Source organism: Hetaerina americana, unplaced genomic scaffold (genome assembly GCF_022747635.1).
Source record: "Hetaerina americana unplaced genomic scaffold, ioHetAmer1.1.p SCAF_1, whole genome shotgun sequence".
NCBI lineage: Eukaryota > Metazoa > Arthropoda > Insecta > Odonata > Calopterygidae > Hetaerina > Hetaerina americana.
Window position 1 is genome coordinate 72,031,316 of NW_027286069.1, and position 19,331 is coordinate 72,050,646.

Genomic DNA, 19,331 nt, shown 5'->3' on the forward strand with positions numbered 1-19,331 from the left:
GTGACTTGTTCTTGTTCCCGAAAATGAAGAGGCCCATGAAAGGGCAACGTTACGTATTGATTGACGAGATAAAGACTGCATCGAAAGAGGAGCTGAACATGATCACAAAAAATGATTTTTTGATGTGCTTTGAGGATTGGAAAAAACTGCACTAGTGCATAATATCTAATGGAGATTACTTTAAAGGGTACAAAATAGATATTCATGAATAAATAAATAACTTTTGAAAAAACACCAAAGTCATGATACTTTTTGAACAGAACTTGTACATGTATTACTTAAATTGAGCTGGAAGATAAGCTGTTATAATTCTGGCTAATGTGGTATGTCCAAGTCCAGGTTTTAGGCAGGTTGAATTCCTGGCTGGGACCTTCACTCTTTATTTTTAATGTAATAATCTTAACCTCGGAGTATTTGAAATATTGACTGAACAATTTAATAATGTCAAATTTGGATGAATAGTTTTATTCAAATAATTCTGGTTAATCTAAATTCTTGCAGTTTTGAATTTTGATCTTTATCATCACTATAAACAAAGGAAGTATTGGAAATGCCATATCCTGATCTTGGGTCCATTCTTATTGAACTTGCCATATTTAGCACTATTTTAATGTGATTTCAGACATTAATTTGCCCTAAAAACCCTAGAAGTAATATGCACCACTTGTGCGAGGTCTTAAAATTACTTCACAGTATTTATTGTGCTCTGTGCTAATTGTACAACTTGTTTTTTCTTCAGTTCTGGCAAGAGAATATGCTTCTTATTATTCATTGTTGGACACAAGGGAAAAGTAGGATTTCTCCATTGGTCGAAAGTCATTACAGCACTCATTTTCCCATTCATTCTACGTCTCCAGCTGAGAACATGAAACCCAGGAAATAAAAATATTTTCATGTTGACACTTTCATATTCACTTAATTGGCCCTGTGTCTTGGAATACGAGCCTGATAAATACACTTCTCATGCTCGGATGGCAGCTCCCAGTGATTACAAAGCCCACATCCAATTCTACACTATAAACTCTACTATGAAAAACCTTCTTTTATCATCCTGGCAGCTTGCAGCTGGTATCACAGTATTGGCATAGATTCATCTTGTCTCTTTGAACAATTCCTTCAACTTTTTATATCATCATGTCTTGGTTCTTACTTTGGTCTTCATGAACTTTTCAGACTAAGGCATTCCTCTTGATGAAAATTAAGCCATTTTAACTTCCAAAATGGAAGGTGATGTATTAAAAAAAGGTTTAGATCTTCTCATTACCTGTTAATGATACATATCCATGCGTCCATGTTGATTTACATTCTCCTGACTACTCAAAACATTTGGGTATTGCCATCATAGGCCGATAGAACCATTATGTTGCCCCCACAGGAGCGTTCGCCCATGTCATCCATGGGTCAAATTTATTCTGTCCTTTTATCATTGTGTATATAATGCTTTTGATAATCGCCTTCAGATGTTCAGTCATTTCTGATGTTGAACTACTTGTAATTAATATCTAAAGCAAGAGAAGCAGATGTTGATTCCAGAGCTTCCCTGCGCTATGTCACACTCACTTCTGACGATAGTGTCTCATCAACCCTCCCATACTTTAGTGTTATTTATCCCCCTGATTATGCACCCTCTCTTGGCTTATCTTTCACCATCTGCATAATAGTGTATTTTCTCTATCCTTAATAGCTGTCCCTTAATATTTCCTTAAGGAACAATAGAATTTACTACTGGATAGCACCAAGCAATGGCCTGCATTTGAGTGTGCCACACAATTAAAAGATATGTGCAGTTCATTCTACATCTATGAGGACAGTCTCCAAAGTCAATTATTAAGGATTGAAAGAGTGTGTTACGGAGATGCAAATATTTACAACTCTTTATATCTTAAGGAGTTAAAAGTTATTTTGTAGTTGGAGCAAGGGAAGAAGATGTAATTAATACCTATTAATCTGGTTAGCAGATTAAAATTTTTTGATTCTTCATGTTTTCAAATAATTCATTTTAGTGATGAATTATGTGATGATTTATTTAAATGAACCACCTTGACTTAGGAAGTTCTCAAAATTGTTATAAAATTTAATGCTAATAACAATTATTTTTTCAGAAAAGCTATTCCCAGTTTCAATATTTATCCATAGTTAGATATTAGCCTCCACTGCATGTATAATTCATATATGCTGCTGGTGTGACATTATTAATTTCTTTTACAAAATAGATAATGATCTTTTATGTCTGTATTTCAGTGATAATGTCAGTGCAAGTGGAATGCCTGAGACCAGCCAGACAAGTGGACATTCGTTATGTGCTGCATTTGCAGCAAGTGGTCACTGTCGCTTGGGTGAACGTTGTTCGGAGGCTCATGGGGAAGGGGAGCTAGCGGAATGGCTCCAAAGGGCTCAGTTTAGAAGGCAAAGGCTTAGAGAAGCAAGGGAAGCAGGGTTGCTGCCGGGGCAACCATTCGCTGAGGCCTTGCTGGAGAGATGGGTTCATGACCGGTGAGTATATTGAATAAAATATTTTGTCATGTACTTTAATATATTTCATGAACCTTAAACTTATGGCTGCATCACGTAACATCTGTAATAGAACAGCCATATGATGGATTCCTGAAACATGGCACAACGGAGGAATTCTATCTATCCAATCTTGAATGCCTTTCCTTTTTTTCAATTCCATTGGGCTATGAATCTCCATGAACATCCAGTAACATATGACATAGATTCAGTAAATTATAGAAATTTATTTCAAAGTTCTTTTATGATAACCTACCCCGGGACAACAGCTGAAGTGTCTCCTCCAAAAGTCATAATTAGCATCTAATTTGGATGTTCTGCATAAACTTGTGGGGACATGGTGGTCAGGTGGGTGGAGCACTATGCTACTGACTGGAGGGCCCAGGTTTGACTCCAGGTGGCATCTATTTGCACCCTCAGCTTCATTCAAGCTTTTTGATTATTTGGGTCCTTGATCTTCCTGGGAAACTTCAGGCGGCACAGGCCCCCCTTACCCTGGTTCATGAAGTTCATATGCGGTTGTGCTTAGTTCTAGTTCAGTTGAGTATCCTCATCTATCCAACCCTTTTTTATTAACCTGTGCCACACATACCTTTTTTCTTTGATTTTGCGGCTGAAAAAGAGGGTGCACATATTAAATGAGCTCAAAGGCCACCCTAGTCTCTTCCATTCTTGGAAATCCTTGGGTTAGATGAGTTTATCCTTCCAATTTCTGATATTGATGAAACAATTTATGAGAATTTTCTTGGAAAATTTGGTTTTTGACTGCAGATCAGAAAGTACTGGTTTTCTGCTATTGCTTTCATAGAAAATGTCACCTTGGCCGATTTTTCGATTTGTTTTGGATTTTCTCCTTCATTTTGATACTTAAAAATGTATTTTCTCTCCTCCAAGATCACTTTCAACATCAACATGGACTAGTGCTACCTTTGAAGTTGGTTCTTGAATGTTGTCCTGCTTATAATATATGAACTACTAGAATTCTGCATTCAACAAACTTGCAAAGTAATCATTTTAATTCACTGAAAAATGCTTAAAAATATAAATGCAGGATCCTGTACTAGAGCAGCATATATTAAGTAACTTATATTCAAGTGACATCACTGCATTTCAAAGGTGAAAATAAGCCCACTCTGTATGTTTTGAAAACAAGGACTCATGATTCTGCTCTTCTGCTGCATGTAGTATTTTAATGATGGGAAATGTTCCAATAATTAATTATTTGTACTGATGCTTGATTTGCACATTACTTCATTGTTTTTGTATGTGCATCTGGATAAATTGATAGGGTGATAATACTATTTTCGTCAGAGCAAGCAAACATGTCACATTTCTATTTCCCTTGGAATATTTCATTAGCCAACTAACTGCAATTGGTTCACAATTTCCAAATCTAAAAAAAAAAGTTTTAAGTCTTGAAGTCATTATCAGTTAATAGTGTGTTTGAAAATATTTAAGGGTGCATTTTTAACTGTTATCTCTGTATTCAAAGTGGCATGCAATTGTAAGTGCTTATAGATAATTTATAATTAATGAGGAACTCTTGGCATTTCAGGTCTGTTATGTCAGAATGGGTGGAAGGATTAACGCTTGAATGCACGCCTGACTTAAATTTAACGGTGGCTCGTAAGCCAGGTCGTGCTCAATGGATGTTCCGCCTGACAGTAAATCATGGAGTGGGTGGAGCTGCAGCAGCTCGGCTTGAAACAGTTGCTCTCTTGCAAGATGCATGTCGACCACATTTTTGCATTGTCAGGGTGGCCATTATCTCACAACAGCAGACAAGAGGAGACTCTGGATCTGGTGTAGATGAGCAGGTAGGGTCACGATCTTCCTGTCAGTATTGTGACGTGAATACAGTTGATCAATTTACAACTTATCATTCATGTTTTAGTGTATCACAAAAGCTTTTAATTTAAAATTAGGATATGAGCATATTACTTAATGAGATTTCTTCTGTCTCAAAAAGTTAATTATGGTTTTCTATAATTTTAAACGTAATTATTTTTGGAATGGAAAATGAAACTGAAAAATGCTTAAAAATATAAATGCAGGATCCTGTACTAGAGCAGCATATATTAAGTAACTTATATTCAAGTGACATCACTGCATTTCAAAGGTGAAAATAAGCCCACTCTGTATGTTTTGAAAACAAGGACTCATGATTCTGCTCTTCTGCTGCATGTAGTATTTTAATGATGGGAAATGTTCCAATAATTAATTATTTGTACTGATGCTTGATTTGCACATTACTTCATTGTTTTTGTATGTGCATCTGGATAAATTGATAGGGTGATAATACTATTTTCGTCAGAGCAAGCAAACATGTCACATTTCTATTTCCCTGTAGACTCTGGATCTGGTGTAGATGAGCAGGTAGGGTCACGATCTTCCTGTCAGTATTGTGACGTGAATACAGTTGATCAAGTTTTCTATAATTTTAAACGTAATTATTTTTGGAATGGAAATAGATTGCAATATATGAAATAATGTCATTTCACCATTGTGTAAGAGCTGTTCATAATGAGAATTTCCCAGCATAAATAACGGTTTACTGCTTGGCGATGACAAGTTCATTATTTATTATAAAAAAGGTTTATTGAATGGTGATTATTGGTGATAAATGAAGTTCAATATTTTATCAATTTTAATTTTGATGTCGGTATTTAATTTGTTATGCTCAAATTGTGTTCCATTTTTCCTTTAAAAATTATTTGCCTTCTTCATTAGAGCAAGAAAAATTGCTGAGAATTGCTTTACATAAATTAATGTATAGCTTTGATTAAATTCATGGTGTCTGGCATCAGTAGGAATTTATCCATGATTGGAATTTAAAAAAATAAACTGTGTTCCCCAATAAAATCATAATAAGCAAACCTAGATAAGGGATGTGACAAAACTTGGGTCATTCGCAAAAAATGTCCTGTGGAATATAGTTTTTAAATATTTCAGTCATGAAAGTATAATACTGTTAATCATATAATTAATCACACTTGTAGTCCAATATGGAGACAAACCTGTGACTTAAAAAGTACAGTTCAAGTATGCAATAAACATTTTTTCAAATGATTTGAATGTATTATCAAAACATTTTTGTTAACTATATGTGATCAAGATAGTGACTTAGGCAAATTAAATTAATAGTCAGCAGGCATTGTTTTATATGAGAAAAACACAGGCCCTTGAACTATTCTATCTCTAGAGTATATCTATCCGTTTCCTGTTCTAAACATTCAACATTGAATCTTTACTGACATGCCATTTTTTTGTTAATATTTTCAGACATTTCATTGTGTGAGCATTACAGTTTTTGGTAGACAAGGGAGCATCTTAGTCTAGAATCTTCATGGATGTATTGAATTTTTTCTGCTCTGAAATATGTATTCTGTTATTTGCCCTGGGCGTAATTTTTTAATGCTTTTCATTTACATATTGATTGAGTTAAAAACTTGGTTGCCACACCAGTTTTGTCTGTAAATACATTGCGAAATTTATCGCAAGTTCATTATCATTTGGGAAAGTTTTTATTGGTTTTGCCTGTCAAAAATGAATGTTATTTGCTCCTCATATTTAGATTTTTGGACAATATTATGGGTTCATACCATAATTATATTGATGCAATCCAGAGTAATTGGAAGGACACCATTTCCTTTTCACTTAACAGTACATTGGAATGAGAGTAGGTGATGCTCAACTACTGCAATGTCCTAACAATGGGAGAAGTTCATCTCTGTCCTGTTATTATTTTGAATAAGCCTAATTTTTTTAATGTCTTCCAATGAATAATTGTGTAATTCCCTTTGGCTTTGGAAATCTGTACAGAATGGCTACAAGGAATTAAGAGAGGAATGGGAACCAGACAATGACCAAGAGTTTTCCCCTCCTCGCACTGACACCCGACTGGCCTCCTCCTCGGAAGTTGCAGAGGTGGTGGTTGAGTTCTCAAGTGAGGTGTACGGTACCTTCAGACAGGCTGTGGTTTTTGGGGCGGGTCCATCTCTTCCTGCCTTGGTTCGTCATCTCTCAGTAGATGTTGTCCCCGCAACTAAGGATGGTGTGAGTGAGGAAGAGGCCGGAGGTGAAAAGGAAGGAGAAACTCCATTGGAAGAAGAGGAGGAGGAAGAAAAGGTATGGGAAACACTTTTTGTAGTTAATATTTTTTTGTTTCAATTTAAGTACATATCTGTTGTATTACCATAAAATTCCTTTAATTTATTTTATTAATCAAATTTAATAACTAAGTCAAATCTGCTTACTGTTCATAACTCCATTACTTGAGGAAGAGACGACATATTTTTCAAAGGGCCCATATTTTTTTCAATAGACAAGTAAAAATGCAGATGGTTATATTTAAAATAGGCAGTAATTAGTGTTATCATCTTAATGGAGGAGAATAAAATTTTGATCCATTTTTTAACTTTTGAATTGAAGGAAGTAATTTAGTGTGTAGTATTGACAAAGCAGAGAAGGTATTTGCTGAGTAAGTTCAAAATGATTTGTGGCTTTGTTATCAAAGTTTAAAATTTTTAATAAATGGTTTAGTATAATTAAGAAATTATCAAATTTACAAAAATGCATTAATCTCTCAGGTATAGACCCATAAAGGATGAATTGTAGTCTTCTTATTCTTGGGTTGTACATCACCATTTAATTAGCTAATAAATATGTTTTACATGAGATTGCACTTTCCAGTAAGTCATTTCCTTAGTAACTGGCTAATTGCTCAATTTTTTTAGGCATCAGTCCAACTATCAATGTGGGCCCCACGATGGGATTCTTTGAATTCAGATATCATAGAATTCATTCCCAAGGCACCTCATGCACCATCAGACAGGGACAAGGACCTCCTGGCAACATATCCCACCCCTCAGCCTGGTTCCTTCACCCTTTCCAGGCATGTGATTCAAGGGGCACCACTTTCACCTGACAATTATAGGTATGTGCTATAAGTTAGCCATTAAAATAGAACTACTTGATAAATTCTGATTACTTCCTGATGCTTACCATATATCATGTCTGCTCTCAGAGCAGTTTTGCAACCCATTCATGGCATAGTCCAATACTAGATGCAGTAGCACCCAGAAGAACCAACCCCCAGATGTGCCAGCAAAGTATTTTGGATAGGTGAAGCTTATCAAACTTCATTTGAGATGTGTCTTGATTTTTCTATAGTTTCTCTAATTGATATTTGCCATTAGCACCACTCTTGACACTGCCTTTGTATGTTCATTGTTGCATACCTATTCACAATGCAGTGCACACCTGCTTATTATTCAAAGTTTTCAACCTTCTCTTTCCAAATCAGGATGATATGACTCTAAAGACCACACCACAAACTTAAATTTAATCTGTCAATGGTAAAGGATATTTTTTACCTGGGGGTGGGGCACCCCGTTGATTTTATCTATAGCCTCGCCTGTCTGGATTAGACTTAGCTGGCACATCTGGTGGTCAGGTCCAACTTCTGTGATGGACAGTCATATGTTGCTGCATTCAGCAGGCGACTGACTGTGCCATGAAAGGTTGGTTCGACTACTGCAGAGGCAGTCATATTGAGCAGGTCACACCAGGAAGTGGTAAGATTTTTTAAAAGTAGCTGTATAATAGAAGTACTACCTCTGTGTGTTAATTGAAATTATTTGCCAGAAATATGTGGTTTCAATCCTATTATGATGCTGCACATTATACCTCGAGCAGTGGTTATATGTTTGCAAATTTGTTTGTTTCAATTAGTATTTTTCTTTCTATTGCTTTTATATTAGTTTTACGTTTTGGACAGGAAAATTAGGGATACAGTTTTCTTGTGGCGATAAAAATTTATCAGTAGTCTTTGATTTCATCCTGAATGCTGTGAAGTTCTTGAAAGCAGTGGGTATCTCTAGTACAGGGAGAATAGAGGACGTATTTGCTCTTTCACCATTTTCATTTGTCATAAAAATGTATCATACTTATAAAATACTATATATGAAACTTATATTGTAATGCTGGCAAATAAAAAATAAATGTACAAAATTCTGAACAGGTGACATTTTGTTTTTCCTCAAATTTTATGAAAACATTATGTTATTTGAGCAATTATTCCTTATATATCTGTACATTAACAGGCTATTCTTCCCAGTAAAATAATCTACCAACATTGGAATGCCCATTGCTATATTTTATGAATATTAAACTAGCCCATGGCACTTGTATAGACTGGAGTTTTGCATCAGTTCTCAAGTTCTTGTTTCACGTGATTCTTGAAACACTAACATTTAAAATAAATCTTAAGGATAGACCAGACAAGTGAAAGTAGTTAATTTCGCAGAGCATATTATACTAAAGTACTGTATATTTCTAAAATTGGTTAAAAATCAATGAAATAACATTTATTGTAAAAGCTCAAACATTCTGAAAATTGTGTGAAAAGTAAAGGTATAATTTTTTTTGTTTCTAAATAGTCCATAAAACTTTGTTAGTTCCTGTGATATTTAGCATTGATGAAGTGAATGATTTGACCTCAATTGCTATATTTGTGCTGTTCTTATCTGTAGTTATTTCTGTAATTTTGATGTGATTGTTTTAGGAGCCGAACTCATGAGTTGTTGTGGGTTGAAGAAATGGCAAGGTACGAGCTTGCAGCACAATATAACCTTTCATGTCGCCTTCGATTGGCTTCATGCTACCTTTTAGCTTCTGGATCACCACCCTCTACATCTTCAGGATCCCCAGCATCAGCTCCATCTGCTCCAATTGGTTTGTTGCTGTTTTATAATTTTTTTGATGGAATGCTTAACTTTGTGCATTAGTATTAATCTGAGGATGTGGTATAGATTCTCTTGTTGATATGAAAATTTATTGAAAAAACCAGAACTGAGTGAAATTTGAAATCATGTTGATCTTCATCAACAGATAGGAATAGTAGACTTGCATTGGGTGGAAACACCTTATTGGCATCAGTTGATGTGACTGGGTATTTTCTTTTGTTTATTGCAATGCTGAATTTATTTAATCATTTTAAAATCAAGTAGAAGTGTAATATTGGATGAATAAAATTAATCCAAGTACTTTTACTTAAGTTATTATGACAATGATGATTGATGGTTTCCTGCGTAACTTTATGGAATCGATGCATATTGGAATTGAAAGATGGTAACTTTGTGATTCCACTGAAAAATTTTCTGTGGAATCACAAAGTTACTATTTTTCATTTCCAATGAGAATTATATCTTAATCCAGTAGTTGGAGCTCACAGTTTTAAGAGTACAATTTGCAAGACAAAAATTGTTGCTTCATATTTCTCAAGTTTACATTTGGTGAATGATCATGACACTGATCAATAAACAGAAAATTTTCCTGTTTTGAGACCCCAGTTTTGCATCCAGACCATGAAGCTCATCCTTGAATATTTCTGAGGTAATTCATGCTTTGGAATTTAGTGTATATCTAGTGGCTAATTTTTTTACATATTTGACCTAGGACTCTGGTACCAATTGCTAGGGGGTTGGGATGGTGCGGTGGCTAACATACAGGCTTCCCACCGAGAGGGCCCGGGTTCAAATCCTGGAGACCACAAATATTTTTCAGTGGTATCCCGATCCCTATTTGAGGTGCTTTGTGGAGAGTACTTCGAGTGATTACAATGTCCGTCTGATGGGACATTAAACTGCGCACCCCTTGGTGCCTTTCGACAAGAGTAAGCTGATACTGATCCTGGGTTTCTCTCCACCCTTCCTTTCCTAAACATTCGTAATGGCAACCTTAGCTATCGGTCGCCTCCCATAAAAACAACTACAACCAATTGCTAATGGCTGAAGCTTCTCACTTCCACCTGCTTTTTTGGTTAATAAAACAGTGTCTTGGCTCCGCTCATGGATTGTTCCCCTCTGAAGCGCAGTACTTGCTGGCAGCACTGCACAAAAATAATCCTGTCTCATCAGCATTAAAAATATCATTTGGGCTATAGCCTTCAAGAATTTTGTTCAATTTTGACACCTTGACACCTTGCACAGAGTTGCAGTCTTGGCATCAACATTGGTCAAGAGTGGACAACAAAGGAGTGGTCCATAAGGAGTTTGTTCCTCAAGGACAGACAGTTAACGCTGCCTACTATGTGGATGTGCTGCAAAGACTCAGAAAAAGGGTCATCAGGATGAGAAAAGACATCTCCTCTACCTGGCAACTCCATCACAACAACATGCCTTGCCACAATGCACTATGAGTCCGTGAGTTCGTGGCCAAACACCTGGTGCCAATACTCCCCCACTCCCCCTATAGTCGTGACGTTGCCCCATTAGACTTCTTTTTGTTCCCTCGGATTAAAACAGTTCTGAAAGGAACCCGTTTTCTATCCATAGAAAAGATCCAATCAGCCATGATGAAGACCTTGCGAGAGGTCCCGGAAGACCCCTTCCATGGTGTGTATGGGTCATGGCAGAGTCGCTGGAAAAAATGTGTTGCGGCCCAAGGACAGTTCTTTGAAGAATTTTAAGTGTTTCTGCAAATCTGTTCAATGAATTGCTTTTAAAAAATAATTGCACACCATTGGAACATACCCTGTATGTGATTGAATACATTTGACGAAAAGGAAATTCTCATGGATGAAGGAAATTACTTGCGGGAGAATTTTAATTCTGCAGCCATAAAAGCAAGATTACACCCTTCGTAGTTAGAAAAAAATTGTTTTCATAAGCATATGGGAAAAAGCATACCATGCAAGACTTATTCTCTAGTCATATTTTGTATTGAAATACCAGAAAAATATAAATTTATCCTTGCCGATATGCCATTAATGTAATAAAAATATTGAGAGCATTAAGGATAGCTGCCGTAAACAATTGGTCTGGAATTGTTTTTCTTAAATAGAGGATTTTAAATAGAGTTTCAATCTTAATTTGGAGGGTAGGATAATCATATCAACTTTATTGCAGTCACATGCATGTTGTATTATTGCTGTGCATGGTAAGGTGTTAAATGACCTTTCAATACCCCTTTTGTCAACAGGAAATGCATCTGCTGCCAAGTATGCCCACAATGGAGAGTTATTTGCCCTTCTTCCCCTTGCAAGAGATGTTTCAGAAGATACCTCCGCTGGGAGGCTTGTCCTTAACAACTGCACTACTGTGCTTCTAGCACCACCTCTTCCAAAAAAGTAATATTAATATAATGTGACTGATAAAGTATTATTTCTTCTCCCATATCAATGAAATTTATTTTAAGGTATGAATGTGATTAATTCCTGAAATAATTATCTAGTAAATACAAGGTTTTAAAGTTAATTGCTTAATGTATTTTTATGTTTAATAGATTATTTAAAAATAATTTCATTTACTCCTGAATGTTATTTTACAATACACACCTTTGAAAATGGCATTGGTAAGTTTATCTGCTAATGCTTGGAAATAGATGACAATTCAGTTAAAAAAAGTGAAGTTTGATTTTCATTGTATTAAAATAGGGATAGGATTAATCAGGTGGGTAAAATGGTTGGCTGCTAACCCGAAGATCACGGGTGAATCCTGTTATAGTATGAGTTTAGTAAACTTTTTTGTTTGGGACCCAGGAAAACTTAAAAGCCAAGAGAAGTGATTTATCAAGAGATCCCAAGGAAACTCAAGTCCCTAGAAATGGCCATAGAAGTAGAAATTAGCTATTCTGTTTTACTAACAGTAGATCCAGAAGTTTGGTTTTCAAGTAATAAAATTTATAAGTTAAAATAATCAACTCATACTCATTGAGCCTTATATGTTTATGAAAAAAGATAGAAAATGCAAATGATGTTCTTGCGCAATTGGAGCAAAGAAAAATGATAAATTAATTTTGCATTAGTGTGGATTACATTTTTAAATATCTAGTGGGAGCCTTCTGTTATTAGGGTTCTTGAGTAAAATCTATTTAAAGAATATTGATATTGACAGGTAAGATTAATGGGTTTTTATATTCATGGGCAAGATGTATGGACATGATAATATGGGGATTGAGATGGTGTGGTGGCTAGCATACAGGCTTCCCGCCAAGAGGGCCTGGGTTCGAATACTGGAGATGACAAAAATTTTTGGGTGGTATCCCGATCCCTACTTGAGGTACTTTGTGCAAGTATGACGCCCGTCAGATGGAACGTCAAGCTGTGGACCCCTTGGCGCCTTTTGACAAGAGTAGGCTAATGCCAATGCCGGGTTTCTCTCAACCCTTCCTTTCCCAACCATACCTAATGGTGCCAATGACCTTAGCTGTCAGTCGCCTCCCCTAAAACTACTACTACTTCATTATAATATTCCAGGGTTAGCACAGGTACACAAAGCAGGGCAGTGCATATCAATGCAAAATGTAATGGTCTTTGATAGATGTCTCTACCCTTATATCTGATGAAATTGCATTTGTCTGCCTTATGTGCCTTATTGACAAAGGAGCAATTATTATTGTAAGCGATTTCGTCTGGTTATGGTTTTACTAGTTTTAATGTGTCAGCACTGTCGGGTGAGCATAAAGATAAACAGTCCCAAAGGTTTGCTATTTTTTCAAATCTTGAAAATTGTTATTGTTTGTGATTGCCTTTGATATATAATGATACAACTTCTTATGGGGGACTTAAAATTAATCTGTAAATGTGGTATTTCAAAACAAGACATTGGGTGAAGCCTGGATATTACCCTTTAAAATTATAACATTTCTGATAACATGTTCATTTGATGCTTAATTTATGAATGTATGCAATAAACAACAGCCATGCATTCAAATTATAAGAAAAGTTTATTTATGATTTAAATACAGATCTTCACTTTGTAATATTTTATGATATTTTGTTGTTTCTGGCATAGTTTGATGAAAGATATTTTTGTGGTATTTTCTAGAAACCAGCAACAGAGAGTATCAAAAGTTGGAGAGAGTGATCTATCTTGTGATGAAATGAATAGTGAAGATGGAAGTGGCTCACCTCGAAGAACTGTTTATGAAGCCCTCATTGAGGATAAAGGGAGAAATATGGTGTACCTGCGACTGCCAGCTGAGTTAGTTAGAAGACTCAGCCTTAAACCTGAAACTGAAATGGAAGCTGAGGTAATGTCCATATATTGACCAGACTTAAGTAGTATTGCATAGTAGACAATTTCAGTCGTATTAAAAAAAAACATTTTTGTATAGTAATGTGAAGAGGAAAATGCAGAGTTGATAAGAATAATTCAAAGTATTTTGTATGACCATTCATATACATTTATAATTTGTTAGATTTTTTCTGAAACGTAACATATAATAAATGTGAATTAAGTTATATAAATATGTGTTAGGGGAATATGGGAATATTAATATGAATATAAAGGAGAAGGTGAGAATGACTTAGTATCTCCAAGAGGAAAATTACCTAGTTGAGACCAGCCTCAACACAAACATGAAGCCTTGGAATGCCAAGTTGAACCATGAAAAGTCAAATGAACCTCAACTTGGCCACTTCTGTAATCATTATATTAGAGCCAAGAATTCCCTAAGAATGATTAATGAAGACAATCACCTTTTCCCGCTATATGAAGCAGTAGGGTGGTGATAAAGTTAAGTGATGTCATGAGGGTTAGAGTTGCAGAATGCATGTCTAGACAGGCATGTGCTGTGTTTGACTTGGATCTATACATCTAATCAGTTATTATCATGGCAGGATTAAGTTTGAATGAGTGATAACATGAAAGAAATGCTTGTGTTTTACATTAGAAGTTTTGTCATGAGATTGGAGCTTACATGTAAAAAGCATTAGTGTACCTGTCAGTTATTTAATGGCCTGCAGCTTGAGCACTATTTTGAGTGGCCTGCTGCTTGGGCACAATTCCTGTATCTTTAAATTTCTCTTTTGCTTCTCTGCAAAATTCGACTGCCTTGCTATACCATTTGAGTTAAACCTTTTTAGTTAAAACATTTCTCAAATCTACGAGGGTGGTCTGTAAAGTTCTCCGTCTCTCCCATTAATAGCATCACTACTCACATGTTTTTTCTCTCATGTTGGCACTGCTTTTATTAGACACCATGTGAAATCGAAAGTCATCCCATAGAATTTTGCTGTAGGCAGTTGTTTGAATCATTTGTGGTGAGTGGTTTGTTGGAAATGGGAAAAATCAAGTGTCATGCAGTAAAAGTCTTTGTGAAAGAAGGTTTAATGATAACCAAAAGTCATTCAAGGATTGTAAATGTGTATGGGGATTCTTCTCCTTCAATTTTCCATGGTGAAGAAATGGACGGCTCAGATTGAACATGGCTGTGAAATTCTCCAAAGGGATCACCGTAAAGGATGTCCAAACAGTGCAACCACACCAGGTCATCTAAAAAGTGCTTGCTATTATTTTGGACGATCGGCTTATGAAGGTGCATGAACTTCTGATACTATGTGAATATCAAAAGAATGTGTCGGTTACATTTTCCACGAGGAATTGCACATGACAAAGCTTTGCCCAAGATGGATGCTGCACATGCTTACCTAGGGTCAAAAATTCATTCAGATAATATTTTTCCACCAGTACTTGGCATGGTTTATGAAAAATGAGTGGTTTTCTGGACTGATGAAACAGGGATTCTCCATTACACTCCAGAATCAAAACAACCATTCATGCATTGAATAGGTCGGTTCTTCAGCGTCTAAGAAGGTGAAGATGGTACCATTGGCGGGAAAGGTCATGGCAGTTTATTTGGATGTTGAAGGAATTTTGTTGATTGACACTCCAAAACAGACTATAATGGGGTGTACTATTCTCACCTCATAACAAAACAATGAAAATATTCAAGAAAGCAGAGGAAAAAAACCATTTTCCATGAGGAGAAAGGACCTGCCCACAAAAGTCTTGGTGATGGGAAAATTGAGTGATTTGCATTACTAAGTGGTGGAACATCTTACCCATTCCTTCGACTTGGCTCCCTTGCACTGAAACTCTTCTGAAAACTCCAATGGTTCCTAGCCGGTTGTGATAATGGCAGTGGAACACCACTTGATGAAATGATATAATGAAAGGATAATATTAAAGGCAATTTTGTTGCAAAATAAAACTTTTTTGAAAACATAAATTATCAATTTTATCATCAGACCGAGAACTTTTCAAATCACCCTCAAGCATAAGTCCTTTGCTACATTTCAGTGTAATTTTTGGTGTCAAAATTACAGAACATTCCATGAGAAAAATGTGTGGCCATTATGCAGTTAGTGTACACTTGTATTTTAGTGAAGCCTGTTTCAAGTACTGAAGAGTTATATGAGAGTGTTTTGATTGACTTCACAGGTCCAGTTTCAGTTGAATCGAGTACCATATTGTGAATGGCATCAATCGGTAGATAGAGTTCCAGACCTTCAACTCCTATTCCCTGATACAAACCTTCCTCCCAACATTCCATGGACGCCACAGAGGTTGGTGTGAGTTAACATTTAATCATGTTGACCTTATGTAGAGACTTTTTTGGCTATTTTTCCAATATTTCATTTCTCTTCTTTTGTTTTGTTTTCATTGTATACATAATTTATCTATGGTCTGCATGCGGCATTTACCTTTTTTGATCCTTCTCCTGTGTCTCTGCATGCATTCTTGAATTGTTTTTATGCTCTTTTACAAGAATTTTATCCTCTACAATTGATTTATATATTAGTGATATGATGTTTTTGTATTTAAGTCTCTCAATAACAGTAGACAATAAATCAATCCAATACTCTGTTGTTTGTTTGAAGTTGTCAGTTTAAAATCCATGCCCTTTAGCATTTTAAATAATTAAGTTTATTTCATACTGGAATAACTGATGAGTAATTTCATCATTGGTCATTTCAAGTTCGGTTAGAAAAAGGGAAGCTAAGTAAATTTGATTTAAGTGAGATGCTTAAAATCATTATACATTTTTTCAACTATTACTTGCTTTGGTTGATTTTACTATAACTGTAATTGTTGCATTCTTAAGCAGCTCACTAGGAATATTTCTGTATGAAATCATATATGCTTATAAAATTAAAATTTCTTTTACTCTCTTGTAGGTTGAAAAAGAAATTTATTGCAATGGTGTTCATAATAGTATACATAATGTTGGTAATCAAATTGGTTTCCTATAAATATTAAGAACGATTCAATTCGGCGGGTAATTGGTGAGAATTACTTCATTTTGGTGGTTGGCTAGGTACTGAGTTTCCTAACGACTTAGCTACGAGTACTGTGTATTTTCAGATGCCAGTAAGGCATTAGAAGTTCAATGAAAATGACCTACTTTAATGGGATATAGGGTAAGTTATCAAAATTGCAACTTTAGCTGCATCATTCTTGAGGAAGCCTTGATAAGTACATACAATTATTTTTAGTGTTTTATTGAATCAACGTACGGTAAATGTAAATACCTCTTTGTATGATTTAATTATGTATCCAATTAGCACACAAACTTTTTTTAAATTTTATCTTTGCAAAATTTGGCAAGAATATAAAACACATTATTCCTTTTAATATAATGTTGCTCTTTAATTGAATTCCCTTAAGAAAGTAGGCTATTCGGGTGCTGCTTGTTTAAAGTTTGAAAGATACAATTCTTTGAAAGTGTTGCTCTTTTATTACTGATGAGCATGACACTTGAAAATTTTGTCATAATGTAGTAGCATTGGCCCTGACTCCTTAGTGTTTTTCTGTTAATGGTTTGAGGCACTCATGTACGTGCTGACATTCATCATGGTCTTTACCTGAAAAATTTCCCAAATATCAATAACTGAATTGATGCAAATTTTATTTCCAATAACTTAAAAAAGTAAGTAAATTGCCAGAAATGTGAGGAGGAAACTGCAAATTTTCTCTATATCCAAATGCTGATTGTACATTATTCAAAGTGATGAGCTATGGTATAGAATATTGTATGCAAAATGACTGCATATTTTATTATTATATACTTTATTTATATTATTTTACATAATCACACTGAATTACTCTCTCTTTGGAATTCAGAGTTCAAAATAATCTGCCTGGAAAACAATTCTCGGTTATTTTATTTTCTACTAAAGTGCCATCCAAAAATATTTGAATTTATACTGGGAAAATCACCTAAGTTAAGGGTAAGAACAAATTGAATTATCAAAATATCTTAATTGATTAATTCGATGGAATATTATGTAATATAAAATTTTTTGCTAGGTAGCCTAGTGAGTAGAATGTTCAACAGTTGACCAGAGGGTCCTGGGTTAAAATCCCAGGCAATGATGTTAGGCAAGTCCATTCAAAAATTTGAATGGTCAATTTATCAGAATATGGACCTCAAGGGAAATCAAAGGTGGCATAAGGAAAGGAAGCCTCATACACCCAGTTAATGTGTGAATTTTATAATCAGAAAAACCTAGGCCTGTTATCCTTGTCATCCCCTGGTTAGTTGACCCCTGCAGATAACTTTTACTTAGAGCTTTATTAACAATATCTGAGTAGCCTCCAGTAAAGGGTTATTTGAGATGGAGATTTGGCAACTAGCTGAAGAAAAGTTGCATGGATTGGTTTTTGTTGCTTTTCCACATTTACCTCCTTTAAAACTATGAAGGTAAACAAAATCCTAATTATATAATGAGGAAACCATTATATGGAGAGATAGTGACTTCATAATTTTTGAAATTGGAATGCTGTTTCACTTTTGAAAAAATGTATCTATAATTAAAATATTTAGTTAGTGGTTGCCTAGAAAAGAGAAAGGAAGGCATGAATTCATATGCCCTGAACCCAATTCCAACAGATATGTCGAATGAGAACTGAGTGTAGTTCATACAAAGAAGTACATAATGATTTCAGATTAAATGGGTACTCCTTCAGAAGATATTGCTTATGTACATAATTAAATTATTATTATTTCATTACTAGTCTATTGACTACTGAGTAGCAACAGTAATCCGGCTGTGGTAAGGTTATGGAACATAATTATGCCCGGACTGAATAGCAGACAATTGAGAATTTTCTGTGCTTCTGGCGACAGAATTTCAAAATCCTGACGTACTCCAATTCAGATCATTTGTTGGTATTTCTTGAAATGGTGAAAGCATATCTGTGAAAGAAATGTCGTTTAAATATGAGTATTGTAAGTCAATGTGTATGTTTGCAAATGTATTTACAGGGTGCAGTGCTTAAATCCAGGCAAGAACGTGTTTCCTCAAATGAGATTTCCTCACCGGGGTAGCAACACCTTCCCCAGACTTCTGCGAAGAATTATACTTAGCCACAATAATGTAAACATTTGATCTGGGGTACCAGAAAACTATTTCAAAATATAATAGCCAGGGTAAACACTTTCAATAATAGTGACTCTTCGATTGTACTACACACTTGTGGGTAGCATCTCGGCCATTTTGAGGTTATGCCTGTTTACTAGACGCCTATAGCTTTCAAGAATGCCAATTGCGATCTCCAGTGGAACTTCAATATGGGGGGAAATTCAAATTGAAATTTGTCAGGATTTAAGCGCCGCACCCTGTAAATAAATTCAACTTGATGTATGCCCAATTTAATCCACCTGTAATACTTAACGTTAGTGTCTATAATTGCAAGGAAAGTGGATGCCCAGTGTTTTTATTGGTGATGGAGTGTTGAAGACCGTGATAGAAAGGAGATCATTATTGAGGAAGGTTAGTGGGAGGAAGATGATAGACATGTTGGATGGAATAGAGAGAGGTAGATAGTATGCCAAAAATTACAAAGAGTTTATTATAGTGCTTAGGGGAACAGATTGTCTTTTTATTTGAGGCTATTAAATACAGCAGTAGTACATGTGTCCAACCAAAACGTACCTAAAATGATAAAAGTATGCTTCAAGTGTTCCTAATGTCATATTATATAAAAGTTAAAATTACTTAGTTAATGTTGAATTCAATTCAGAGGGACTGG

The 19,331-nt window shown here is 35.3% G+C and overlaps 1 protein-coding gene across 2 annotated transcripts in view; it reads left to right on the forward strand.

Moving 5' to 3' along the window:
- Positions 1 to 19,331, forward strand: part of Helz (Helicase with zinc finger) — a 73,112-nt gene that overhangs the window by 19,471 nt on the left and 34,310 nt on the right. Inside the window, exons 5-12 of one of the 2 annotated variants that reach the window (XM_071591277.1) lie at positions 2,242 to 2,493; positions 4,067 to 4,328; positions 6,334 to 6,639; positions 7,248 to 7,447; positions 9,077 to 9,246; positions 11,494 to 11,641; positions 13,341 to 13,545; positions 15,738 to 15,868. In XM_071591277.1, the coding sequence (XP_071447378.1) occupies positions 2,242 to 2,493; positions 4,067 to 4,328; positions 6,334 to 6,639; positions 7,248 to 7,447; positions 9,077 to 9,246; positions 11,494 to 11,641; positions 13,341 to 13,545; positions 15,738 to 15,868 (1,674 nt within the window). The remainder of the gene's footprint in view (positions 1 to 2,241; positions 2,494 to 4,066; positions 4,329 to 6,333; positions 6,640 to 7,247; positions 7,448 to 9,076; positions 9,247 to 11,493; positions 11,642 to 13,340; positions 13,546 to 15,737; positions 15,869 to 19,331) is intronic. The other variant, XM_071591278.1, reaches the window with a different exon arrangement.